At 50.5% G+C, this 22,130-nt stretch overlaps 1 protein-coding gene across 1 annotated transcript; it reads right to left on the bottom strand.

Moving 5' to 3' along the window:
- Positions 1-1,972: 1,972 nt before the first annotated feature.
- Positions 1,973-21,438, bottom strand: LOC104662104 (cytochrome P450 4B1). The gene is made up of 12 exons (XM_030913520.1): positions 21,172-21,438; positions 10,478-10,619; positions 10,243-10,287; positions 8,801-8,928; positions 7,740-7,864; positions 7,283-7,434; positions 7,031-7,137; positions 6,067-6,257; positions 4,126-4,259; positions 3,285-3,349; positions 3,101-3,183; positions 1,973-2,690 (listed from the first exon to the last, which is right to left on the bottom strand). The coding sequence occupies exons 1-12, from the start codon at positions 21,349-21,351 to the stop codon at positions 2,507-2,509; spliced, it is 1,536 nt and encodes a 511-aa protein (XP_030769380.1). The 5' UTR covers positions 21,352-21,438; the 3' UTR covers positions 1,973-2,506.
- Positions 21,439-22,130: the final 692 nt, after the last annotated feature.

Raw genomic sequence — 22,130 nt, 5'->3', positions numbered from 1 at the left:
CTACCACAGATGATGCTCTCTTTAAAGCGCCACCTCCTGGCTGAAGGCCAACCAACACAAAACAAGCATAATAAACAAAACTGCAACCCAGGACTCTCACAGAATGAGAGAGGAAGCATGAAAGACTGAGAAAGCCAGTCTCCTTTCAAAACCCACATTCTCAGGAACTAATCCCTTCCAGTTAGAGCAAAAACTCATATGCCTCTGCAGGGGGACATTAATCTGTTCATGAGAGATCCACCCCCATGACCCAAACACTGCCCATGAGGCCCAGACTCCCAACACTGCCACATTGGGAATCAAGTTAGCAACCAGAGTCTGAGCAGTTACACACCACATCCCAACCAGCAGGGCTGTTGTGAGCTGAGCAGGAAAGCCTCATAGGCCTGGTCTGGCATGAGCGCCTCAAGGACCCAGCCTCTCATAACCGCAATGAGACATGAAAAGGGATCCCCGCCTGGCCACATCACCAGGCACCTGTCAGTCTTCCCTCACACATGAGGTCTGCAGGCTCTTCAGGAAGCTCACGGAGTGGGCAGCTGTCCTGCATGGTCTGGGAGGAGCCAAGGTAGACAAATGAATCTGGCCAGTGGAGAGGATGTCGGACCCCAAGCACTTCCTCCCCCACACCACAGTCTTGTGGTGGTTTCCTGCCTCTAGCTGGCCACTCTGTGTGAACAGGGACATCCTCAACCCTGTCCACACTTGGTGACTGCCTGGGGGCTGTTCCACCACCCAGTCCCCTACTTCTCACAGCTTCACTGGACTGGTGTCCCTGCTGTGCCACCCTCTCTCCATCTAGACCTTGCTTCTCTTGCTGGATCTGAGCACAGCTGTCCCCCATTTTTAGCCCAGGTCCCTGAATGCCATAGACAGACCTTCTTTTTACTAAGATGTGACATCTTTGTCTGCTTCTCTGACAGGGCTTCTCCCGAAATTTGTGGCTGTAGGCAGAACCTCCCTCCCTGTCCCCTGACCTCCTAAATCACTGGGCTACTTTAGCCCTGCTCTGAGAGGAGGCAGGAAAGGAGCAGCCTGGACAGTCAGTGCTTGACTGGAGTCAGAGTGAGAGGGTTGGGACAGAGAGTGGGCTGGGAACTTCCTGCACAGGATGTTCACCTAGTATCAGGTGGCACACGAGGGCTTGTGCTGGCCATGATCAGAGAACAAAGGACAGTGGAGGCTCAGAATCCTGGGTGGTCAGCCATGGAGAGGTGCTCTAACCACAGGATCCCAAAGGGCATGAATGAGTGACCAAAAAGTGACCCTGCTCAATCCACGCAATGGGCAAGACTCAGGGTGAGTGCGCATCTGTGCACATTCCATGACAACATATAGAGACACTCAGGCACAGCGACACCTGTATGTGCCCACTGCACACTCCACATTCAACCCACACACATGCCCAGGATCATAGGAGGCAGCAGAGTGTGCTTAGAGAACCGGAAGAATTAAAAGGAATCCATCTTTGGTACCCACCAGTCCCCAGCCTCCTATCTCCCTCCCACAGGGAGCCTGTCCATCCCTTCTCACATCAAAACTCTTAGCTCCTTTTCACACTGACACACACTCTCAGAGAGTGTCAGTACTCATGATGAAGGCTTGGTCAAACAGGCCAGAATCAGAGGCCTCAGCTCAAGCTCCTCCCAGACGAGTGTCTTACAGGTTCCTTCCCTTCATACAGAAGTGGGAAAATGGCCCCCTCCCATCCAGCCTCCCAGGCCTTCTCAAGGCCTGATTTAAGCTGATTCAAGTGGGGGAGAAGGGTTCCCTTCCTCCAGGAAGCCCCCCTCTAATGCCACTTGGCCACCTTCCCCAGCTGAACCCTGGATGCCTGGAGCACCACGTGACTGTGAGACACAGACGCTGACAACGGCAGGGGTGCCACAGAGACACATCTCAGGAGGAGCGGAAGACACACCAGTGATACCATGTCCCATATTTCTCGACTTCAGTGACCGTTACAAGAGAGTCTGCTTCAGAATTATTTATTATTTTGTACAGTCTTCGTTTAGGCAATTTTTTATGTCTGTTATATTCGAAACAGACACATACAAAGTTAAACAAAGAAACACATCTCAGTGAAGGGGCAATCCCCTAAGCCATTCTTCTATTCAGTGGTACCCAGTCATAACCACAAATCTCAGGGCAAAACTTTCCTTGTGTTCACTATGAGCCTCTAAGGTTGGAATGTAAGTTTCTGCTGCGTTTTTAAGTTTGCCAATTATAGGAGATAAATGAAGTTTCTTGAACCAAATAGGTGCTCACCAAATGTTTGTTGAGTAAATGAATGAGCTCTAGAATACATGCATGATAAACATTTATAGACACACATTTGTACATAGCACTGTCCTCTAGGTGTTGTCTATGGTAATATCTACTCCCCTTCTAAACTATAAGCCTTCTGAAGGCAGGGTGCCCCAACTCCTCTACATCCAGCCTGGGGAGGGTGGTGCCCAGGGAGAGGTCACAGCCTGAGCCATCCGGGGCCCCATTCTCATCAGAGCTACTTCCCAGACCCAGGGCCCAGTGGCTTCAGGTGGAGGTGGATGCCATTCTTGGAGCGCAGGACAAGCTGGAGCATCTTGATGGGCAGCCGTGAGGGGTCCAGAGAGAACTCAAAGTGGAGCAAGCACATGGCTGTAACCACCTTCATCTCACTCATGGCAAACTGCTGCCCAATGCAGTTCCTGTAGCAAGCAGCACAAAGAGTCATTGTGCAATGGAGCGTCCAGAGTGATGACATTCAGTGCTCTTAGCAGCCAACAAAAGTCAATAACTATTTTTGGATGAATAATTTGCTGATAGATTGGTTGACCTCCCACACAAACCTTGGGAGCATGGTGAGGGTCCCAGACCAGGTAGATTCACATGGTGGGGGTCTGGAATGGGAGTCTCTCTTGGAATGACTCACCTATCCCACCTACTTCCCAGGGACAGGAATATGATAATTGCAAGAAGAAGGCTCCTGCATTAGAATCATCACAAACCCAGCATGATTCCCCATATTCAGAGTACCTTCTAATAGTGCCTCCCCTATGATGTCATCCACCCTCTCCTCCCCAGTCCTGAGGGCCTGGGATACTGGGTCTCTCCATACCTGGGCCCAGCCGAGAAGGGCATAAAGGCAAAGGGATGGCGTTTGGACGCATTCTCAATGGAAAAGCGCAGAGGGTCAAAGACCTGAGGAGACAGGCCTTGCTTAAACACTCACCAGGTCCTGGCAGAGGGTGACCCTCCCAGTCCCCCACCCTGTCTGATCTCCCAGACCAGGGAAAGGGTACCTCAGGGTCAGGCCATACAGCACTGTTCCTATGGAGGGCATAGATGTGCATAGAGATCAGGCTTCCTGTGGGCAGAACAGAGGTTGGTGACCAGGTAGACCTGGGAAGCCAGGCGTACCTCCACATAAGATCAGAGTCCCCTAGTGCCCCCTGGGGTGCTAGCCCCTACTGACCACTGCCAGTGACAGAGAGTTCATGACCACACCCGACTCATCACAGTACTTTGATCATTATCATGCCCAGTTCCTGTAACCCCAGCACTGGGTGCAGCACCTGACAGATATTTGTGAAATGAATAAAGGGAGAATGAACCCCTCCATCATAAGGTAGAACAGGAAGGAACTATTAAACCTTTTCAGCTAACTGACTCTTGGGAAGTTATTATTCATAATATTACACTGCCAACAGTAACCGCTATCATTCACCAGGTGCTTACTATGAACCAGGTACAGGCTTAACACTCTTTACAAAACTACCACATACAGTTGTGCAGGTTGCACACTGCACAGCATCATAGTCTATGTGAGTGATGCTCTCTAGTGCTCTTCGGGGCATGATCTGCATGGTGGTACATGGCAGCCTTGGTGGACATTGTCTCTTTAATCCTGACAGCAGCCTTGAAACATAGATACTCTTCTCATCCCCATTTTACAGAAGGGGAAATGGAGGCTCAGAGGTAGAATTGATCAATATGTTGTGGGGCTGGGATTGAGAACCAGGGCTCTCTGAACGCAAAGCCTGAGCTCTTCCCCCAAAGTGCAAAGATTTGACTAAAGGCACAGAGGGTGCCAGAGGAGCATGAAGAGGACTCCATTTCCACCCCCAAATCCACCCATCTCACCTGCAGGTAGAGACCGGCCATCCACAAAGGTGACAGGCTTGCTGAGCTGGCGGTACACCTGGGGCACAGGTGGGTAGAGGCGGAAGCTCTCCTTGATGCACATGGTCAGATAAGTCATTTTGCCCAGATCATCCCTGCCAGGAACACAACCAGAACATTCTGGAAATGGGAAGCAATAGGATTTGGGAAGAAAGCAGACTCCAGCCCCAGTTTTCCCTCACCACCACCACACACTCAAGAGTCAGGGCCACAGGGTTCCAAGTGTCCGGGCCAGGCCTGACATGGTGTGGACACTCAGATCTAAGGGATCTGGTTCCACTTTTCTGCATCCCTTTCTCATCTTCACTGGTAGGAGAAGAAGGCACAGGACCCTAGAGATGAATGTGCACACAGCCATCAAAGACAAGGTCACCTCTGCAACTCTCAGGACCCCCATAGATGCCTACAAAGGATAGTTCTTTAGGTTCCAACTTGGTTTCCCCTACTGAGCAGAATGAAAGAAACCGGGGCTGATACACATTGGTTGAATGAATCAACCAAAGTTCATGCATTGTTTAATGAGGTGAGTGAGTGTGTGTGTGTGTGTGTGTGTGTGTGTGTGTGTGTGTGTGTGTCTTTTCCCTTTGGCCACCAGGAAGCTCAGGCCCAGATATGACATCCAACTATAACTACTGGGCAATATTTTATTACAGAGTCCCCAAACTCCCCACTGGCTCTTATTTTTCATTTGTATTTTATTATTTTATTGAATAAATGTCCTCTAAGTTGCTTCAAGCTCTAGATGGAATGACGTGAAAATAAAATAAATATTCTAATCCCTGCCTCGGGTTGTGTTCACATTGTTACCCAGCCTACAATACCTAGCTTGCTCTCTTTGCCTGAATTTTAACCCTCCTTAGAAAGTCAATTCAAGCCTCATTCCTTCCCTCTGTGCTCAGCCTTCAGACCACGCGATCCTGTAATTTTCTCTCGCTGTTTGGTTATGTGAATTTGTCTCTCACAAAACCCCATGAGCAGCAATTTGGCTTCTCTTTCTCTTCCATTCTGCACCCCTGATAGCACCTGGCATGTGCCTGGATACCCTGTGAGGGGGGGTGGGATTCTCACATATGACCAACAGAAATGGTAATGAAGCTTCATACTCCAGGTCCTAGACCCTGGAGTTAAAGGTCAGTCCCCCTCAAGTGGATCTAAAGTTCCCCCACCGGCTCAGCATTTTCTGTACCCCTGCTGTGTGCCCAGCCCCCTGCTGGAGGCTGCTCAGGAGCCCAGAGATAAAGGCAGGGTGTCTGACCACAAGCCAAGGTCTGAGGGGAACAGACAGCGAGCAAGGTTGGAGGAGCTTCTGAGAGACTCCTAGAGCTCACGCTGCAAAGAGAGGTCAAGGTCAATCCTTAAGTGTTCAGGAGTTCAGTCTTAGGCCAAGAAACAGGGGAAAACAATGGAAAGTTTTTAAGTGATGAAGTTTGGGGAAGTCTTTTCTCCTTCACCAGCAGGAGAGATATGGCATCTGGAAGCTGAGTACTGCCATCCAAAGGCAAGTAGCAAGGGACTGGCTCTCCTAGCTGTCCCAACTCTGTTCACCCCCACATTTCCACCTCTTTCTCTCCCAGCTCTCCCTACTCTATCCAGGAACCCAGAAGGGTAATCAGGTTCTACCTTCAGAAGAAGTTAGCACACAAAATAGCAGCCTCTTGCTGACAACTTTCTCTACGTAACACATCTGAAAAGGCTCCATTTTGGGAGAACGGGCTCGGGGTGTGTCTGTGCCCAGCCACCCCCCACCCCCCACCCCCTGCTGTCACAAATGGTATGACACTGGGGGAAACAGGACAGCCGCCGCCACCTCACCTGACTTCCAGGATGGTTCAGGACAGGATGGGCACCGCCCTTCCCAAGGGCTGAGCAGGATAAACTGGGCCCACCCTCAGACTCACTCACCACTGGAAGGAGTCCTGGTCCCCTAGGATCTCACGGACCTCCTCTCTACAACGATGCTGGTGCTCAGGGTACAGGGCCATGCAATAGAGAAACCAGGAGATACCACTGGTGGTGGTGTCATGGCCTTCAAACATGAATGTGTCCACTTCAGCCCGGAGGTCTGCATCTGACAGCTTGCTGTCATCTTCATCCTGGGTTAGGGAAGGCATAATAGGACAGCTCGGGATATTGGAGATGGGTAACAAGAAGAACTCATAGCAGTGGTTGTCAAATGAAGGTCTCAGGGAGAGAGTGAAAGCTCCTTTTCAGAAGGTGGATTAGGACTTTCCCCCAGATTCCCATCTTTCTTCAAAGCTCAGCCTGGATGCTTCCTCTTCTACAAAGCCCTCCCTAATCGCTCTGACCAAATGACTTGTGCCTTGTCCAGCCTGGACTGTTAGTTCTGCTCACTGGGCATGCAGAATACCACCTGCCAGAGGAAGACATTTTGGTCAGCATCTACCTACTATCTCCCCTGCTGGACTGTAAGCATCTGGAGGGCAGGGCCAGGTCTTTCCCATCTCTGCATCCTAGCATAGGAACCGACCCAGAGTCAGAGCTCAGTGAGTTTCTAGAGTTGATGAATAAAGAACTTACGGAATGAATGAATGAATGAATGAATGAATGAAGTCTAAGATTCTAGGATTCTACAAGGCCAACATTTTGGGGGATCTTAGAAGTCTAGAAATGTCATCCAGTCACTACCATGTGACCTAGGCTCCCAACTCCACAGCTCAGGCACACACACCCTACACCTGCCCACCTCTGAACCTTTGCTAATATCTTTCCTGGGACAAGGAACAGGCTATATTTGCTGAGTAAAGACGGGGAAATGCTTAAGAGCTCCTTCTGCTGTCCTGGGAGGATGGTCTGAAGACCTCTCTGGGACCAGTCCTCAGGTGGGGGTGGCCAATCATGTACTCACCCGGGCACCCAGGAGAATGTCCAGGAAGTCCAGGTGCCTCCGGTTCTGGGTCTTCTTCCGCACCTTCTCATCCTGAAGGGCTGCCTTCCGCTCCCTGATGACCTGGTCTGAACCGGAAGCACAGAGCGTCACTGCCTGGGAAGCCATCTTCTGTCCAAAGGGCAACTGGGGTCCTATAATAGGAGGGGGCAGAGAGGGGCCAGCAGGAGGAACCCAGGCTTCCTAGAGGTGAGCCTTGTTGGAAAGGCCCACCTGTATGGTCATGGGCCACCTGGCAGGCCCGCAGGAAGCGGCGGCCATGTGGGGTAAGCCAGTAGATGAAGTCATTATGGTAGTGGAAGGACGCAAGGCGCTGCTGCGCCAACAGAGTGAGATCACTGACTGCAAGGTAGTAGCTGCTGTCCCTGCCAAGCAAAGGGTAGGAGGAAGGATTGGCTTAGACACTGGCCCAGGAGCAGAGCCAGAGCAACTCCATGCCAGAAATCTAGCCCCAACCACAGAGCATCCTGCCCTTCTTCTCCTGCCCTTAAGCCTCCTCGCTAAAGCCAGATGTTTCTCCCCACCATGAGCAAGTCCTGGCTCCCCCCAAGCTAAGGCTCCCTGGGGCAGGACGCTATCTCTTCTCAGATCAGGACCCAGGACCCCTACGAACTCTCCCCTGTAAACTGGCTTTGGAGACAGTGTGGTCAGCCCCGAGGTGGCCCCTGACCTGTGGCCCAGGCCGGTGTCTCCTCTTCCAAAGATGCACTTCATGAGTGTGTCCAGCGTCATGTGGCCCACATCGCAGAAGATGTCAAAGGACTTACCCTCCTGAGCCTTCTCTTCCCACTTGTCCTGGAGTCCAGGGATAGGAGGCAATGTGTAGGAGGCAAGGTGGGGGTCAATTGGACTGGATGCCACAAGCTTCACTCCAGGACCCATAGCCTATCCTCTACCACCAAGCCCCCTTCACACACTCCCAGTCCCTGCCCTGCCCTCCATTCTGCTGGAATATCAGGATAGGATAGGTAGCAGTTTGGCAGCCTCTGGGCTACAGGCTCAGAGGGCAGGACCAGGAGGCAGATCTTGCACCGCACACAGATGTTTTCTCCCAGTCAGGGTAGCTTATAAGGGAGTAGGATGGCTGAGAGGTGGTGAGCTCCCCAGCACAGTGAGTGTGTAAGTAATCCTGGAGAGGAGTTTCCTATAAGGGGAAACACTAGCCTGGATAACCTGGGGATTATCCAGCCCTGAGACTCTAAGCCTGACCTCTGACATCCCTCTTAGAGATGAGTTGTATTGACATAATTTTGGGCAGTTGTGGTAGACAGGAAATGAGGACAGGAAGTGAGGACAGGAAGTGAGGACAGGAAGTGAGGACAGGAAGTGAGGACAGGAAGTGAGGACAGGAAGTGAGGAGACACTTTTTAGGTGTGAAAGCCTTTCCCTATACTCTCAAATAAAGGCAGTCCTCAAACCTGCTATGCTAGGAGCCTTAGTAAGTTCTCACAGAGACCCTTTGGCCTGGGAGGAAAGAGGGCTGGGTCTCCTGATGGAGACCAGGACCGGGCTGCCAGGACACTCAGAGATTCAGCACCTACTCAGTGGCAGCATGTGGCACATGTCAGCAGTGCAGGGATTTGGCACTGCTGTTGCAGGCAGAACAGGCCTTGGGGCTCAGCTATTCTCCTCACTGCAGAACACCACCTGCTCTCCCCAGGACAAAATCAGGGCGGAGAGGGGCTAGTCCAGGAGCCAACAGCCTCCACTACTCTGGCACAGGGAGCTCACCAGCATGACACGTGTGGACTCAGCGAACAGAGCCACATAGGGCTTCAGCACATCATAATGAAAGCCAGCTGTGAGTAGCTTGCGGTGCTGGAACCATTTGGGCCCCTCAAGAACCAGAAGGCCTCTCCCTGGGGAAGGGATAGGAGAGAGAGGGCTGGTCAGTCCAGGAGATACTGCCCCACCCCTGGCAGTCTGGGGCTAAGCACATCCTACCCAACTCCATCCTTGAGCCTGGAACCCTCCAAGGATGGGCCACTAAGCGACCCAGTATTTCCCTCCACGCCCTCGCCCTGGGTTACCAGGGCCTCAGGACACAGGTGGCGGCAGTTCTTGGCTGAGTGAGCTCCTTCCTTAGGACAGGATGACTCAGCTTCTGCCTCTCAGCTGCACCCACAAGCCTGGGTCCAGGAACTTGTGTCAGATGACATTGCCAGATATGAGACAAAGGACATACATCCCCCTGGAGACAGTCAAGCGGGGGCAGCCTGCTGAGCCTTGACTGTCAGCTGCTGAGATTCGCCACAGCTTCAGGACTTGGGGAATGGCCCACTGTGTTCGTGCTTCATGGCCTCAGGTGGGAACCTTCCTACCCCACCCCAACACACCCAGCAATGGAAATGCATTCCTGTCACCAAAACCACCTCTTCATTTTCCTAATCCTTTTCTTTCTGCCTTCTAATTTTATCCTCCCATTGATAATTGAAAAGAGTGTTAGAAGCAAAAAGACTTCCCAGTGGTACTCGGTGAGTAAATAGGATTGGGAATGTGCTCTCCCTCTTGGCCCTGCCCTTTCTCAGCTCCCAGGAAAACACTGAAGACCCCATAGGATCATGAGTAAAAGAGGAGCTTTGGAGAAGGATGTGGTGGCTAAAGAACACTCAATGGGTTTAACTTGACTACCTCTGAAAAGAAAAAAGTAAAATAAAATAAAATACTCAATGACTCCCACCTACTCTCGACATCAAATCACGTCCTCATCCTGGCAGTCAAGGCTGGCCTGTCCTCCCTGCCCAGCCTCATCTCCCAGCTGGGCTCTACCTTGCCGCCACTCCGACAGCCTCACAGCCTCTGGTGACCAGCCGTGGTCCTACCACCACACCATTTCCTCAGACCCTTGCCCTGGCCAGCACCACCTATTTAAATCCCCTTTTGGATCAACTCCAGTGCCACCTCCTTCAGGAAACTGTTCTTCACACTCACACATTCTCCAGAGCCTTTGCCCTGTCTAGAGAAGGCAGGCCCTGCCAGAGAAGATGCCTTGGCTCCACAGCTGGGGGCTCTCCTGTTCCTCCCCTGTCTCCCCACTGACAGCTGAGCTTAGGATGGGTACCCGGGAACTAGGCCATCTGGGATAACCAATTGAGCAGGACAGGGCAGGATCCTAGTCACCCAGCACCATGGGTCTGAGGTGGGCATGGCAGGGAAGGCAGGTGCTCACTCACCAATCCACTGGAGGAGGAAGTCATACACATCAGGAGCCTTAGGGTCTGCAGGAGGAGACAATCAGGTCAAGCAGGGACCCGGGGTTCCTAGAGAAGGCTCGTTTATGAGTAGGGAGGGCACCTCAGCCGCCCAGACTTAGTACACAGGCCCAGGCCTCCTCCTCACATGGTGCCCTGAGCCCTTTGTTCTCAGGAAGCCCCACCCTCTCCTGAGAGTCCCATCCGCTCTCCTCACCCCCACGGCTGTACACAGCTTTGGCATAGTCGGGCTCATAGATGTTCAGGAAGCCAATGAACTGTCCGAACCAGAGTTGGTGGGCATATGGGAACTGGTGGGCCCAGGACACCACTTTGTCCAGGCTCCCCGTCTGCTGGATCTGAAATGATGACAGAAGGCCAAGGTCACTCAGGAACACATTGTCTCCAGCCAGGCCCCAAGTCCCTGGGAGGGCAGGGGAGAAGGCTGCCCAGGCAGGCCCTGGTTGCTTCCTTACCTCTCCTGCACTCCCTTCTCCTAAACATTCCTAGGCCTAGTGCCCTCTCCAGCCCTACAACCATGCTCTAAGTCCAAGTCGCCTTCCTCTTACACCTGGGTTAGCTCAACATCCCCAAACTAGCCAACCTGCTTCCACTTGGCACCTGCCACCAACTCTTTACTGCACTGCAGCCAGAAAGTGCTTTCTTCTCCACATTAAAGCTCTTTCATTATAAAGGTAATATTTGCTCGTTGTACAATAGAGAAATAGCCTCAATTCCACCCCTGCTGCATCTTTCAACATATTTTTATTGAGGGCCTACATGTGCAGGGCTCTGTTCTCAACATCTCAGAGGAATGAGACAGACAAGTTCTGCCCTTTCATTCTATGGAGAAGACAGATAATAGACAAGTAGACAATTAAGCAAAATAATCACAGACAATAGTGAGTGCTGAGAATAAAAACAGTGCTATGAGAGACACTAACAGGGAGGGCCTGCTTCGATAGGGTGATCTTGGAAGGCTTCTTGTTGGAGACAACATTTAAGGTGAAACTTGAAGGATGGTGAGGCTCTGGCTGTGGGAAGCATAAAGGAAAAGCATTCCGGGTGAGAAAACAGCAAGCACAAAGGTGCTGGGGTGGGAAAGGTGCTGGGTGTCTTCCAGGAGGTGTCCCGTGGTGGGACAGTCACCTGGGATGAGCTTGAATGGGTCATCCAGAGGTTGGTACATGTCCTTTGGAGGTTTTATAGCCACATATACTCACCCAGAGGTGTTTTAAGTAAACAAAGTTATACAATAAATATTTTTGCAAAACCAGCCTTTTTCCATTAAGCATATCTTGTCCTCCTTTCCATGCTAGCGCACTTAACTGTCATTAGTATTTTTAACAGTCGTGTGGTATTTCACTATAGGGATGTAATGTATTTAACTATTTTTCCTCATTTAGTGGAAGTCTTTCAAGGATACACTTAACACTCCTAGTGGTCTGCCCAGGGGCCTTAGGAAAGGTCCAAGCTCTGGAGTTTGTAAGGAGGCATAGTAATGACTAATCTTTATTAAGCACTTGTTGTGTGCCAGACCTTGTTTAAGCTACTTACATTTTGACCTGATTGAATCCTCACAACAATTCTAAGTGGTCCCATTTTAGGGAAGAGGGACGAGCCTAAGGAATAGAGATGTTAGGTTACAATCCCATAAAATTCCTGTAGAGGCCTGAGCCTGTGCTGGGCCTGCTTTTTCTCTCTAAAATTCTCTCTCACAACTGCCACCTACTCGTTTATAGTATCCACACAAATTAGGAAGGGAAAAATATCCAAACCTTAATAATTTGGACATTTTTCCCCTCCTAATCTCATTTTGAAATGTGATCTCCAGTGTTGGAGGTGGGGCCTCGTGGGAGGTGTTTGCATCATAGGGGTGGATCCCTCATGAATGACCCTGGGGCCTTTCTGGCAGGATTGAGTGAGTTCTCTTGGCTCCCATGATAACTGTTTGTTAAAAAGAGTCTGGCACGTCTCTCTCTCTCTCTCTGTCTCTCTCTCCCTCCTTTCCTCCTCTCTTGTCATGTGATGTCTGCTCCTTCTCATGAATAGCAGTTTCCTAAAGCCCTCACCAGAAGCAGATAACTGACCATGCCTCCTGTACAGCCTGTGGAACTGTGAGCCAAATAAACCTTTTACCCAGTCTCAGGTATTCATTTATAGCAACACAAAGGACTAAGACATCCATGTTGTATCTTCCAGGGAACATTCTTAAAGAAGGACACAGGCATCTGATAATGTAGCCCCGAGGGATCCTTTCTGGCCCAAGCCACTATCTCCAAGGGCTCATGGGATTGGGCCTATTTTGGCCTCCAGCCACCTGTCTGTGCCTTCTCTAGGGCTCTTCCCCTCCTAGGCCCTCTGTGGAGTCGTCTGTAATCATCCCACAGATCCCTTCCCTCACTGCCTCTGAACTCGGAATCCTGAGTTCAACCCAACAGGGCTGTAAGAGTTTTCACTGCCCTTGAGTACACAATGTCAAAAAGAACACAAAGTGATAAAAATCATCTCTACCCACAGGTAAGAGGAAACCTTCTGGTATCCCTGCCTCCTTCCTGGCTGGTACCCCTGGAAGCGCTCCTTTCCCCAGTGTCTCTCTTATTTTTCCATCTGCCCTCCTGGGTTTTCCTCGCCAACTTCCTGGTCACCTGACCATTCCCCTTCTCTCCATCCCTGTCAGGTCCAGAAAGCCCAATTGGATGGGTCAAGGAAAGGCTTACGTCACAAAAAAGCCAGACTCATAGGATCTCAGGATCGGAAGGAGCCTTTGGCTGATCTGGTTCATCCAAGCCTCACTCCCCTCCTTATCAGTTACCCTTGTGCACCTCTGCAGCAACCCCACAAGGGACAGTAGACCCTGGTCTCATGCTGACCACATTCACAGCCTGTGCCCTGATCAAGGTGGCAGTCAGCTTGTCACTGCCTCCTTGTGCCCAACTTTCTCCTAGCTCTTTAGATTTATTTAAGAAATAAATAAATTTAAAATAAATTAAAAACGTGTGATGAGCCCAAGCCATGGCCAAGCTTTAAATAAATCTAGAGAACTAGAAGCACCTGCCAGGCACCTGCCTTGATTACCCCAGGAGCCTGGTAAGAGGGAGGACAGCTCCCAGCACCTGGTCCCACTATTGCAGCTGCAGCCCCTCAAGAGGGCTGAGGCATCTTCCCTGTGGGGTACACGTGGCTGCCTGGACAGTTCCTCTGGATTACACAACTGGATTATGCTGAGACACTTACAGGGCTGGGAGGTCTGGGACGGCTTGTTTTTTCTCCAGAAGGAAGGAAACAGGAAGAGAACAGGGCATGAAGATAATTCACTGATCCCAGCTCCCCAGCCCCACCTCCCACCCTCACATTGGCACTCCTTGTTGACCTCACCAGAAATAAACCATAGGAAGGATTGGGAAGAGCAAGCATATGTCACCACTCTCCTCTCTGCTTCCCAAGAGTCTAAAGTAAGCTTTGCTCCAAGAATCAGATGGGAAAGGGATTTCAACATTGCCTAGTGGAACCCTGACCTCTTTTTATAGGTGGAAACGTGCAGTACAAAGACCAAAGGGAATTATCTTCATGCCCTGTTCTCTTCCTGTTTCCTTCCTTCTGGAGAAAAGACAAGCCATCCCAGACCTCCCAGCCCTGTAAGTGTCCCAGCTCAGGATTATACAATTGGATTACTCATTCAGTGTGAGTTAAGGGAGACCAGGGATCCTGGCTTAGGCTCTTTCTGCAGCCCTTGTTAGCAAGCCTGCTCAAGCCATCAGCCAGTTGACCTGAAGCTCAGTGGGCCAGTGTCCAAGAAACAAGCTACCCTCGACCAGTGTGTTGCAGTTACAGTTCCCCAGGGGGCTGCTTCAGAACAAAAATAAGTTGGCTCACAAAATGGGGGTAAGAGTTTCAAAAAACAAAAGATGAGGGAGGAGAAAGACGAAGAGGTTTCCTTTTCGGCAGCATGTCATTGTTCCCTCAAGGCAGGTCATGTCGGTCTCAGATTCCCAGCACACAGGGTGCCTGCCCAGCACCTTCACCTGGTAAGAATCCCTGCCCAGGCCGGGCGCGGTGGCTCAAGCCTGTAATCCCAGCACTTTGGGAGGCCGAGACGGGCGGATCACGAGGTCAGGAGATCGAGACCATCCTGGCTAACACAGTGAAACCCCGTCTCTACTAAAAATACAAAAACTAGCCGGGCGAGGTGGCGGGCGCCTGTAGTCCCAGCTACTCGGGAGGCTGAGGCGGGAGAATGGCGCAAACCCGGGAGGCGGAGCTTGCAGTGAGCTGAGATCGGGCCACTGCACTCCAGTCCGGGCGACAGAGCGAGACTCCGCCTCAAAAAAAAAAAAAAAAAAAAAAAAAAAAAAAAAAAAAAAAGAATCCCTGCCCAAGTGCTCAAACATCTCTAGTGACAGGCAACTTCTTTTCAAAACACCCCAACCGTCTTTGGACAGTCTTAATTCTTCAAAAGGCGTCTTAGTTGCTAAAGTGAAAGCCACCTGCCCATAGCCTTCCCCATGGGTCTCCCTCTGGGACCACACAGGCTCCCACTGCCCAGGGAAGTCCTGCAGGGATTGGGAGTGGGGAGCTAGAACCCCCTAGGTCTGCTCTCCACCAGGATGGACAGTGCCCTTTGGTGCCCTGGTCTCAGCTGTCTCCCTACCATGGTCCCTCTCCCCACACCCAAGATTACCAGGGTTCCATGTGTGCATGAGTCCAAGCCACTGCCAAGTTTTTAAATAAAGCTAAAGAGCTAGAAGCCAAGAAAAACCAACCAAAAGGGAGTAGAAGTAGTATCTCTGAAATAACTATAAAACTCAGTGGGAAAAGCAGACTCAATGTATACAAACTCGCTGGGGATTCAGCTGTGAGGTTGAACAGAGTCATGGAGAGCCTGAAAAGAGGGGATCAAATGCAAAATGCCCCAGGGAGCAGAGAGGTGACTTCCTCCCATGCTGGTGACAAACAAGACTTCATCCTCCATCCTCCCTTTCAAAGACAAAGGAACCATTACACATGTACATGTGAACAGATAACATACAGAAAGAACCCCTAGCTCAATAGAAGGAGCAAAGGGACTTTGGGTGAGATCAGTGTGGTCACCAGGACTCTCTAGCCACCATGCCTTGGCTAGGAAGTGATGATGGGCTTTGTCCAAAGTCACACAACTAGCATCATGCCCCAGTCTTTAGATTCCAAAGCCTGTGCTCTGCCCCCAACACCCTCCCTGTCTTCAGCATCCAAAGGTGAACTCCAGATTCAGGAGCACCCAATCAGGTGAGAGGAGGAATGCAGGAAAGCATCCAAACAACTAAAAAGGCAGGAGGGCAGGGACCCAAGAAATGCCCAAGAGTCCAAGGGGATGCAGTCATCTGTCCTCAGTCTGCATGGGCAGCTTTGCTGCCCAGAGTTGGGTCCCTCCAGAGATTCATCCACTCTTCCAACACATGGGCATTGAGCCAGAGACAGCGCTAGTTTCTGGGGTTACAGCGGTGAGCAAGACAAAGCCAGGCCCCACCAGCATACATTCCAAGCGGGGAGAAAGAAAATAAACAAGAATCAAATACGCCAAGAGTATGATTTCAGGTAGTGATAACTCCCGAAAGAAAAAAAGCAGAGTAAGGGGCAGGGCTGCCACTATGGATGGGGGTGGGCTAGGAAGGTCTCTCTAAGGTGACATTTCAGCAAAGAGCAGCAGACATGTCTTCTGGAAAGCCCCATGGCATCAGCCACAATCTGCTTCTCAAAAACTTTTCTTTCAACTGCCCCCTCTACCTCTCCCCTCCTCACTCCTGGCAGATCACCTTTGCTCTACTTCCCAGAGAAAATAGAACCCATCAGATAAGAAAACCCAAAAAGTCAGCTGGCAGACCTGAAGGACCACCCTACCTGCGCCCAGCCTCTCTGTTTACTTCTGTTTCAGGAGAGGAGCGTGCAGGGCCCGTCCAAGACCAGTCCCTCTGGATTCCGACCCTCCCCACAAGGTACCTCACCTATCAATCAGCCCCTCTCTCCCAAATCACAGACCTCACCTTCTCTGCAGGCTCCTTCCCATCCTCATTCAAAACTTGTTCAAGTCTCTCACTTTAAAAAAAAAAAAAAAAAAGAAAGAAAGAAAGAAAACAAAACCAAACCTCCCTTGGTTCAGTTTCCTCCTCCGGCTAACACCTTATTTCCTTATCCCTTCATAATCTAACTTCTCTAAAGAGCTGTGCCTACTGTTTCCAATTCCTTGTGACGGCCCCACCTCTCCTATGCTGCTCTTGCTAAGGAATCCAGCACCCTCCCTGGCACTGAGCCCAGATGACTCCCCGTCTCTCGTGCACTGTCTCCTGGATGTCCTCCCCTCTCTCCCAGTGGCCGCCCTGGGCAGCTCCTCACCCACTGTTTGTTCCTCCAGATTCAGTCCTTGGCCTCTTCCCTTGTTGAATCTTCTCCCTGAAAGCTCTCACCTGCTTCTGTGGTTTCCTGTGCCATCTACCTACCAACAATTTCTCAGTTGACAGCTTTTTCCAGTTTACCTGTCTCCTGAGGTCCAGAATCATAATCAGCCCCCGGAACTCTCTGCATGACACCCTCCAGATTCCTCAGACCCAGCCTTTCCAAACCCACGCTCATACACATCTTCGGACACGTTTGTCCCCAAAATCTGCCTCTCCTACTGAACCTGGGGATAGAACCATCACCCATCCCAAAACTAGCCAGGAATATGGAATGTCGTTTTCTCCATGGTTTATATCAATATGAAGAGGGATGTCCTGTAGAGGCAGCCCCTCCCCTCTGCAGGCCCACCAAGTGATTTTTACCTTGAAATTAGCAAACCAGAGTGAAAAGAGCCAGATGTAGCAGGTCATGGGAGGAGACTCTGCCACAGAATTCTCCAAATCTAGTACTCAAGGATTCCATACCCAGGCACTGACAGGGCTGCCCGCCACTGAGCCTCCTCTTCCTGGGTCTCAGATGCCCACATTTTAAAATTGAGACAAAAAATTCATTCCTCCTATTTACAATCCAGTCTTATGGCTCTCTTTTGATGAGTTTTGCCAGATTCTGCTCTGGTCCAGCTGTGTTGATGCCTCCAATTAACAGAGCTCCAAGGGCAATCCTTATTTCCTTTTCCTGCTACATGGAGGGGCCCTCACTGACCCTCATGTCTGGCTACAGTGGAGGTCTCGATGCCTCTCTCTCCTGTGCCCACCCATGCCAAGACCTGGCCTGCTCCACCTTCCACTTCCCTCCAGCCCACTGGTTCACTCCCCAACACAAGGTGGAGGCTTGGATCACCTCCACCCTAGCCTCCCTGCCTCCTATTTGCCCTCCGTCAGTCTATTTACCACCCTGAAGCCAAAGTGATCTTTCTAAAACATAAGTCTAAGCTTGTCTCTCCCTTGCTTAAATTCCTTCCATCGTTCCCTATCATCCTCAGAATAAGGTAAAGCCTTTTGACCTGGCCTCAAGGATCTGTGTGACATCCCCATCCACCTCCAGCCTCATCCTCTCCATTCTGTCCTCCCTGTCACCACTGCAGAACTGCTGAGCTACTAACACAGGTATGTCCTAGACCCCAAAAGACAATTTATTTCCTAAACACACTGCTTTTTCCAGCCTGTGTGCCTTTTTGCACAGATAGCACCTTCTGCCTTTTCATCTGCACTTCCTGCCACAGGTTTCTACCTCCAGATCTTTGAGGATGTGCCTCATCATCACCTCCCTGGACCTTCCCTGACTCCGCATGCTGAGAGGAGCCCTTCTCTAGGCCCAAGGATTGGTAACACTTGTACTGTGTTATTCATCTCTCCTATAGACCTAGTTCCTCTGAGGCAACCTCTTTGTCTTGATTCTTCATCCTCTGGCCTCAGCATAGGACCAGACCCAGAGTTGTTGATCAGACACTGCTGGTTGCTTAGGAAAGAGGGACTGTATCTGGCTCACAAAGACTGGGTTGATTTGAGAAGAAGGAAGGTGATGAAGAAAGCAAATGCCCCAGGGTGTTTTGTAGCAAGAATCCCTCTACAATGATTTAACACCTGACGTTTATCTGCCCAGTAGTTTGCAAAATACCTATACTTTATCTCTTTCTAACCCCTTCTCACCCAGTAAGGTAAAAATGATTATCTCCACTTTGTTGACAGGGAAACAGAAGCACAGAGAGGTAAAGTGGCTTAGCTAACCAGGCACAGCAAAGGCCTGTGATCAATGTCTACTGAATGAAAATGAGCCACAGCCCTGTCTTCACTACACAGCACAAGGTCAAGGGCACTGTCACAGCAAAGGGCATGGCTGGGAAAGAGGCCTCTGCAGCCTCAGAGAATCTCATTTCCTTGGTCTGGGAGCTGGCATTCTACACGCGCGTGCACACACACACACACATGCACGCACACAGACACGCACATCAGATTTGTTGGCTTCTTTCAAGGGTTCCAACCTCAGGCCAACAATATAGCTGAGCACCTACTACATGCAAAGTCCTCCCTGGTTCCTAGACTGGAATGAGGGGGACCCTGGAAGAATAGGACATGTCCCCACCTACAGAAGACACATTCTGAGAATTGAGGAGGATGATAGGTAGATGCTACCAAGGCCTCCAGACTGTAATTGAAGACCAAGAAGGAGAAATTAATCCTGACGGACAGCTCTTCCCTGCCCCTAGTCCCTTTACCCACCAGTCTTCCTCCCGTTCCTAACTCCCATCATTGCTGGGCCTAAGAATCAACTTTGCAGTAACCTTTTATGGACTCACAATGTTATGAATTAAAATGCAGAAGTCCTGGGCCCAGTCTCTCAAGGTGGGGGTGGGGGCCGTTGGGGAAAAGAAAACAGCCAGTTCTGACCTGGAGGTGGAGGTGCAAGGTCCCTGTCCTAAAGAAGCCCCTGGCTGAGGGCAAACACAATTTGACGAAGGCAGGTAGAAGTGGAAAGGGAACAAGAAGAAAGGGAGAAAGTTCTCTCTAAATACCTCTCGTACCCCTTTAGTGTCAGACCTCAACCTTCCCTTGGCCCTCCTGTGTACTTAGCAAACCCTCTCCCAAGACTTCCTGGTCCTTCTGCTTTTCTTTTCCATCATGCTTTCTCCTCTGTGGATACTCTCCCTACTCGCCAACATTCACTACTGGTTCATTCAGTGATGCCTACACTACACTAGGCTTTATGCTGAACCCTGAGGGTACAGGGATGAATCAGATCAGATCTCTATCCTCCAGGAGCCACAGTCTAGTGGGGAAGATGAACAGGTAAACAGAAGACAACAACCCAACAGGACAAGTGCTGAGATAAAAAGAATTGGGCTAAGGCAGAATCCTGGGGAGGAACCTCGCCCAGCTCGGGAGCAAGGCTCTGGTGTCTGTTTTCCCCTCAGACCGTAAGCTCTTTGAACCCCAGGCCTGGGTCTGATTCATCTCTCTGACCTACCCTTTCCTTTCCTGGATGTCTTCAGGATGCATGTTACAGGGTTATCTGTCAGGGCAAGAATAAGCCTAGAGGTCAGGCTCATTTCTAGTGTCAATCAAGGAAGAGAAGCAGTGCTCCCCACCCAGACAGAGAATGAGGAAAGTGGGTTCAGGAGGTGGAAGAAGGAACTTGCCTCACTCTGAGCCTCAATCTCTGGCATCTCAGCCGGGCGCGGTGGCTCACGCCTGTAATCCCAGCACCTTGGGAGGCCGAGGCAGGTGGATCACTTGAGGTCAGGAGTTTGAGACCAGCCTGCCCAACATAGTGAAACCCCATCTCTACAAAGTGAAAAAATTAGCCAGGTGTGGTGGCGCATGCCTGTGGTCCCAGCTACTTGGGAGGCTGAGGCACAAGAATTGCTTGAACCTGGGAGGCAGAGGTTGCAGTGAGCCAAGATTGCGCCACTGCACCTCAGCCTGGGCGACAGAGCAAAACTCCCCACCTCAAAAAGAAAGAAAGAAAGAAAGAGAGAGAGAGAGAGAGAGAGAGAGAGAGAGAGAGAGAGAGAGAGAGAGAAAGAAAGAAAGAAAGAAAGAAAGAAAGAAAGAAAGAAAGAAAGAAAGAAAGAAAGAAAGAAAGAAAGAAAGAGAGAGAAAGAAAGAAAAGTCTCTGGCATCTCTACCTCGGTTCCCCAAGCTGGCTGCAGATCAAAACACTAACACTTGGACAGGTTTTTAAATGTAAACTCCTAGTTCCAATCTGACAAATCAGAATCTCCAGGGATTGGAGGTGCAGGAATTTGCTTCTCCCAGTTGATTCCAATTCCCTGCCCTGTGTCTAATTAGAAACCTCTGGTCTAGATCCCCATGACAGTAGGAAACTAAGAGGTCTTCCTAAGAGCAGGGGCTAATGTAGTTTCCACCCTGGAGTAGTAGGAGTTACTCAGTTCCTGGAGTAACAGGAAGATGAACCACGATCTGAATCTGGGAAGGTGTCACGGCTCCTGAGCCACCCACAGGCATGGCCGGGAGAGCCCTGCCTTTGGGGACACCAATCACCTAGACACTTGGTGAAGTCTGTCATGTGGTGGTACTTATCTTCATGCTCACACTCATTTCCTGCCTTATAAATGGAAATCTTTACACTACACACAACAACGTGGACGCTGACTGAGCTTTCAACGGATTGCCTACTTCTATGGACTATCCAGAGGTTTTGGATTTCTGCCATTGCCTTTCTGTCACTGCTGAGCCTTTAGCAGAACCTGGTCCAAACTTTGGGCCTCAGAATGAAGAGAAGGCGTCTGTGGCATGCTTGAGCCCTGACTTGGAAGTTGCCCCCACTTCTGAAGTCAGCTTGAAAGGCTGGAGTGAAGGAGAAATTCCAGTGGGAAAGCTGAATGGAAGCCATGGATCCCAGGACATCATCCTCCTGCCCAAGTTTGAAGTCTCCCTCCACAGCCCCCTAGGAATTAGACCTGATTTTCTGAAAGAAGGGAGGATGTTTTCTTTCTCCCCAACCCCCGACTCCACATACCTCCAGAGCATGTCCAAAGAGCCAGTGGGTTGGAGGCCCTTGGAAGTTGCCCATGGCCTTAGCCAACCTCTGCCTCCGCAGCAGCAGGCCGATGAGCTTGAGAAAGCCTAAGACCAAGATCAGCCCAGAAGCCCACAGGCCCAAGCAGGAGAGTCTCAGGGAGAGGAAGCTGGGCACCATGGCTGCAGTTCCAGTCACCCAGCCTTCGTTCGACTTGCCTCCAGCTGCTCCTGGTTTCCTTTATACTCTGGACCCATGCATCCTGTCAGCACCCAGCCCCAGCCACTCCCTGAAGCCAGCAGCAGCCAAGACTGGGCTGAGTGCCATAAGGCGGAGACAGCAACCCCCAAAGCCACAAACAACAGAAGAGAGAGCCTAGTGGCCTTCTCCCAAAATTCAGCTAAAGAGAAACCTAATAGTGAACTCCAAAAAAAAAGCAGGCAATGGGCATCCCACCTTGATTCCTTAAAACAAACAGATGGCAATTCTTGGTGTAATCATCAGCATAATAACCACTGCCTTCTCATACAAGCACTGTGAATGTTTCAGGCACTTTTTACATACTAGCTCATTTAACCCAAACAGCAAAGGAGGTCGGAGGCACTCACATTTTATACCCTTTTCCCAGATAATGAAGCTGAGGCTCAGCTTGCCTATGCTTTCTCTCAAGAAAGCTTCCAGTGTCCCCTTCAATGTGAACCCTTGGGAGAGCTGGCACTTATGCTAGGCTCGCAATGCTTTGAATTCTTTTTTGTGAGTCACCTTCAGAGACAAGGTTCTAGCCCCAAAAGGGAAAGGGGACCAGGTCAGAAAGGGGCCAACTCCACCCCTAAAACAATAGTGTCATTTTGACACTTAGGAACATAGAACTTTCAGGGTGATGAGAAGAAGTCATGAAATTCAGTCCCTCCTGGCTGGATGGAGGCACTTAGGCTCAAAGAAAGGTAGAGAAATACCCA

This window comes from Rhinopithecus roxellana, chromosome 12 (assembly GCF_007565055.1).
Source record: "Rhinopithecus roxellana isolate Shanxi Qingling chromosome 12, ASM756505v1, whole genome shotgun sequence".
Classification (NCBI taxonomy): Eukaryota; Metazoa; Chordata; class Mammalia; order Primates; family Cercopithecidae; genus Rhinopithecus; species Rhinopithecus roxellana.
Note: the sequence above shows the minus strand (reverse complement) of the source record. Positions and strands in the feature narration are given on the sequence as shown.